A 5,747-nucleotide genomic window follows, 5' to 3' on the forward strand; every position below is an offset into this window, starting at 1 on the left:
TCTCTCTCTCTCTATATATATATATATATATATATATATATTTGAAATGAAATACTATAATAGCATATCAGTGGTACTAAAATAACACTTAACTGCAATATTCCATTAAAAAAATGAACCTTGGAAAAAATGCAGCAGCCAATTAACATTGTTACATATTATGAAATTTGTCTCATGAAAGAAGCTTCTCTGTCATGAGAAAACGTTCAGAAAGCTTTGCTCCTTTATGCCTCTCCTTTCTGGTCTTCTCTCTCTGTCTCTCTCTCTCTCTCTCTCTCTCTCTCTCTCTCAGTAGATGTTAGTGAAGCATCAGGACTGAAGCTCTGGATCAGCTGAGGGAAGGGCTTGCTTTCTTTGCTCATCTCTTGGTATTGCAGGGCTTTATAATGATATGATTGGGGGTCACTGAGCTTCAGATGTTTCCAGAATTTAATTGCCCTTTTTTGTATCTTTATGATTAGAGGATATTTGCCTAATTCTGCCCTGCATGCGTTATTTGTTGTGTGCCGGTGCATGTGTAATATATTTTTACAGAGCTCTGCATGCAGGGTCTCAATTGGATGTTTTTCCCATTTGGTGAAATCTTGATTTGAAACCTTCCTCCCTCTCTCTCTCTCTCTCGCTCTCTTCCTCTCTCTCTGCTTGTCTCAGCTGTGTCATATATTTAGTAACTGTGTGTAGTGGGCGGTGCAGGATGCGTAGGCTGATGGTGGTGTGTGTGTGTGTGTGTGTGTGTGTGTGTGAGAGAGCCGAGAGCTCAGCATATGTTCTGAGTCAAGCTGCCACCTCCACAGCTGTGTCATTGCCTTTCCTCCCATCCACATCATTCGCTGCAGACTGTCATCTTCATGTTTGGTGCTGTAGTGGTTTTTGTGTTTTACTCTGGGCTGGACGAGTGCTCTTTGGCAGTCATCCGTCCATGAAGAGCCCCGTCTGACAGCATCATGTGCCTGTGGTAACAAGGACACAAAGGCCTTTGAGCCAGTTACCGGAAACAGGAGTGTGGGAAATCGGGCTTGCGATGATGTCACTCGGTTTGAAACAAGAGACTTTGGGAGTAATAGTCATTTGTATCACAAGTGGTTCTTTTATTAGTGCTCTTTGCTAAGCCATCACTGTTTCTGTTGCTCATATTTATAGATTTGAGCAAAGCCATAACCCTCAGTGTTAAACTTCAGCACAGCTCGTCCTACGCTGTTTGTGCTACAGACATGAATGAGGAGAGCTGTGCTGGGATCAGACTTGAAGATGCACAACCATTCAAAAGTTTGGGGTCATTTGTTATTATTATTATTTGAAGTAAAGAAAGAAATTAATACTTTTATTAAGCAAGGACCAATGTATTGATCAAAAGTGACAGTAAGACATTTATAATGTTGCAAAAGATTTCTATTTCAAATAAATGCACAAATAATCCTAATATATATATATATATATATATATTAGACCTAGATATATTTGACCAAATATAAGTAAAATATGTAAAATGGCTTAAAATTAATATAAAAAGCACAATAATATTACTAAAACTTAAAAATGAAATCTAAAAAGAGAACTGATGATAAAAATAAAATAACATCTGTCCAAGTCAGATATTTAGAGGTCAGTGGCATATTTTTATTTATTTTGGCAAATGAGGATTTATTTATTTATTCTTTCTATTTATTTATTTATTTATTTATTCTTTCTATTTATTTATTTATTCTTTCTATTTATTTATTTATTATTTTATTTATTTATTTATTCTATGGTGTTGGTGTGCTTGACTGGCCAGCAAACTCACCAGACCTGAACCCCATGGAGAATCTATGGGGTATTGTCAAGAGGAAAATGAGAAACAAGAGACTAAAAAATGCAGATGAGCTGAAGGCCATTGTCAAAGAAACCTGGGCTTCCATACCACCTCAGCAGTGCCACAAACTGATCACCTCCATGCCACGCCGAATTGAGGCAGTAATTAAAGCAAAAGGAGCCCCTACCAAGTATTGAGTACATGTACCTTCAAACCCCTCCAACCAAAAGAGAATTGAGACACCCCTACCCCATCATGTGAACGCGCAAAACGGAGGGGTAGGGGAAAGGGGAAGGGCTAAGGGGTAGAATTGGGATTGGGCCTTAAACTACTTCAGTCTGTGTGCATTGAATTTATTTAATACACGAGTTTCACAATTTGAGTTGAATTACTGAAATAAATGAACTTTTCCACGACATTCTAATTTATTGAGATGCACCTGTATATGGCAGATTACTTAATAATTTTTTTTTAAAATATTTATAGAATGTGTTTGATATTTTTCTTCTCCTTTAGTCGATTGTCATACCTGCAAAATTTACTGAAAGAAAATCTCCCCATGGGTTAGTAAATATGGTCTCCCAGAAGAGATATTGTCTACATTTGGATCAAAACTGTGTCAAAACTATCTCCATTGAGCATCTTTCTTAATTTGTCTCCAGGACACGTCTTTACAGAAATGTACCATAGTTTTATGCTAAGATTCTACATTTACTAATAAAATTAGTTTATTTAAAACAATAAAAGTATTAATAAATAAATGGCTTAGTATAAGTACTTATTAGAATCAGTTATTATTAATAAATGAATAAATGAAATTAAACAGAAGGACTGACTGATTGAGATCCGGTATGGTTGTTTTTTGTTTTTTTTCATAATTGCTGGTCTTATAATGTAGAGAAAGAGTTTGCTTGCTCTCTAAATGCATTTGATGTAAATCCATTATGCATAAGTGTTTCTCGTGTCTCATGATAGAGTCATATCATCAGGAAATAAGCGTGTCCATTAAGAGCACTGCATATTTCCGCAGATTTGCCCAGCTGAGGAGCTTAAATCTCTCTCACAATGGGCTGGGCGTCTTCCCGGAGTCGCTGTGTGAGATCCAGACACTGACGGAGCTCTATCTGTCCTGCAACGGCCTCAGTGCTGTCCCGTCCCACCTCGAAAACCTCCAGAGGTCAGCACACATCACACCACCTTACTGTGCACCAGTGTTCATTTCGTTGACTCATAATTTTCGTCAATGATATTTTTTTCACCGACGACAACGAGAGGATAATGAACTAAAACTCTTTTTGAATGACAAAAACTATGACGTAAATCTGTTGACATTTTTGTCAACTAATAAAAACGAGACGAAAATGTTAGGGAGGGACGATTTGGGAAGAGATTCATTCAGAACGAATCTGCTGCGTGGTTCGGAGGTTAGATGCGTACATAAGAACCGGCGGGACATAAGCTAACATACACTTGCTGCACGACTAAAACTAGACTAAAACTAAAAACAATTCAGATGACTAAAATATTACAAACTAAATGGCATTTTAGTCAAAAGACTATGACTAAACCTAAATCAAAATTTGCTGTCAAAATTAACACTGCTGTGCACAACACACCGTCTGCGGCTGCTCTTTTGGCCAGACTTTAACTAGATAATTATATACCGTTGTTTGTTTGTTGCTGTTGCTGGAGCTGATCTAAAACAGAAAACATGTTCTCGTTTAGTTGAACTCAAATTTCAAGTCCTTGCTCCTTTTTGTTCCTGCCAAAGTGACGTGCACAAAGTGCACAAATGTGCCGTGTAGGTCATTTGAAAAACATTGCACAACATAATGAGAGCGATTATGGGTTATAATCTAAATAATCCTTTGATTTGCATGATTGTGTTTAAAATATTCAGTGCTTTATAGCACCGCTGCTCCTGTAATTACGGTCAGCTGTATTCAAGTGCGTCTGTCAAATGAACTTCTTTTTTTCACCTAAATGAGCCGGTGAAATTCATGAAGTTCAGCCGTGCATACTACGCTAGCAGATTAAATCAAGCATAAAAATCAGCCTAGTTTTACTGCTCTCAGCTCAGCTTTATATATGAGGTGCTCTGAACATGACGGAGGCCTGCAGTGGAGTTATTATATTATATTATATTATATTATATTATATTATATTATTCCGAATGAATGAAATCTCTAATTATGTTGCTTTAATAAGTTAACCATTATAAAATGTATTATTATATTATATTATATTATATTATATTATATTAGAGATATGATGAAAAAAGACACCAATGCTCAATAAATAATTACATTTATTAATAATAATATGTATACATTTGGCCGTTAATAAAAAAATGGTTCATATAACAAACATAGTTATTCGGCATAACTGTAGCTGTAACATTGTAGATTTGCTATATGGACAAAAGTTTGTATACATAAAAGGTCTGGGACAAGGATAAAACAATAAAAATTCTATTGTAATGTTTTTTTTGTAATGTTATAAAAGAAGTTCAAATCTGTTAATTTTAATAAAAATATCCATGCCTCTAAATATAAACAATAATGACAACCATGTAAAAACTAGCATCTTTAATATCATAGTAACCGCTTTATAATTTTCCATATTTTAAAGCGGGTCTGTTTGGCTGTGATCTGCTCAGCTTACAGACGCTGTGTTTGGATGGGAATCGCTTGGATTCTCTTCCGGAGGAGCTGGGCAGCCTCGCGCAGCTCTGCAGCTTGGGACTCTCCTTCAATGACTTCCCTCACGTCCCCGGCGTGGTGGAGCGCCTCTGTGCCCTGGACAAGCTGGCGATGGCGGGGAACCAGGTGGAGACTCTGGATCTGTTCAGCCTGCTACGAATGACTCACATTAAGAGTATTGATTTACGGTGAGCCATTAGAAACATCTTCCTCTTATCTATCTATCTCTGTGCGTCATGCTGTCGGCTTTACCTGCCTCCATCTCCTTCTGTTCCTCCTCTCTCTCTCTCTCTCTCTCTCTCTTCTGTCTGTCACCTGTCTGTGTGTTATTACAGTCTCAGCTCAGACTTTATGCATAATGCAGGATCAATATACAATAGTAATGTAATAAGATCAGCTATCAGTAAATCACAGAGGTGACAGCAGCACAGCTCTGTTCCGTGGCTCTGTCACACGCAGCCAGACTGACATAGAAAACATAGCAAACTGTGGCTGGATGCTTTACATGTTGTATATGGGCAGTGAAATAGATCATACTACAATAATAGATTGATGTAAAAAATTGTTTAAATAATAATATGACTATCTAGCAGACAAGCAGAAAATGTTTATAGATACTGATTGTTCACAGACCTAACTCAGAAAACAAAGCAGAATGTACAGAATGTACTTTTTTGACTTTGACTTGGCCACTCCAAAACCTTCATTTTGTTTTTCTTGAGCCATTCAGAGGTGGTCTTGCTGGTGTGTTTGGGATCATTGTCCTGTTGCATAAACCAAGTGCGCTTGAGCTTGAGGTCACAAACTGACGGCCGGACATTCTCCTTCAGGATTTTCTGATAGAGTGCAGAATTCATTATGGCAAGTCATCCAGGTCCTGAAGCTGCAAAGCAGCACCAGACCATCACACTACGACCAGCATGTTTGACTGTTGCTATGATCTTTTTATGAAATGCTGTGTTGGTTTTACGCCAGATGTAAATCTTTAATCATGCTTCACTTTGTCAGACAGCTTCTATTGAAGTGATTTCTTCAGGTCTGGCAGTAATCAGGCCTGGGTGTGGCTAGTTAAATTTAACTCAGCTTTCTAAAATAATGTGGTTATTTCTGGGTTCTTTTATGAGCTCCTGGATGAGTCGTCGTTGCTCTCTTGGAGTAATTATGGTCGGCCGGCCGCTCCTGGGAAGGTTCATCACTGTTCCAAGCTTTCTCCATTTGTGGATAATGGCTCTGACCGTGGTTCGCTGGAGTCC

At 37.8% G+C, this 5,747-nt stretch overlaps 1 protein-coding gene across 1 annotated transcript in view; it reads left to right on the forward strand.

The window, feature by feature from the left end:
* The window catches only part of LOC107738356 (PH domain leucine-rich repeat-containing protein phosphatase 2-like), a 78,195-nt gene that overhangs the window by 52,909 nt on the left and 19,539 nt on the right, over window positions 1-5,747 (forward strand). The window contains exons 7-8 of the mRNA XM_016550103.1: window positions 2,823-2,969; window positions 4,452-4,682. Of these exons, the coding sequence (XP_016405589.1) occupies window positions 2,823-2,969; window positions 4,452-4,682 (378 nt within the window). The remainder of the gene's footprint in view (window positions 1-2,822; window positions 2,970-4,451; window positions 4,683-5,747) is intronic.

This window comes from Sinocyclocheilus rhinocerous, unplaced genomic scaffold, assembly GCF_001515625.1.
Source record: "Sinocyclocheilus rhinocerous isolate Xijiao unplaced genomic scaffold, SAMN03320098_v1.1 scaffold1065, whole genome shotgun sequence".
Lineage (NCBI taxonomy): Eukaryota > Metazoa > Chordata > Actinopteri > Cypriniformes > Cyprinidae > Sinocyclocheilus > Sinocyclocheilus rhinocerous.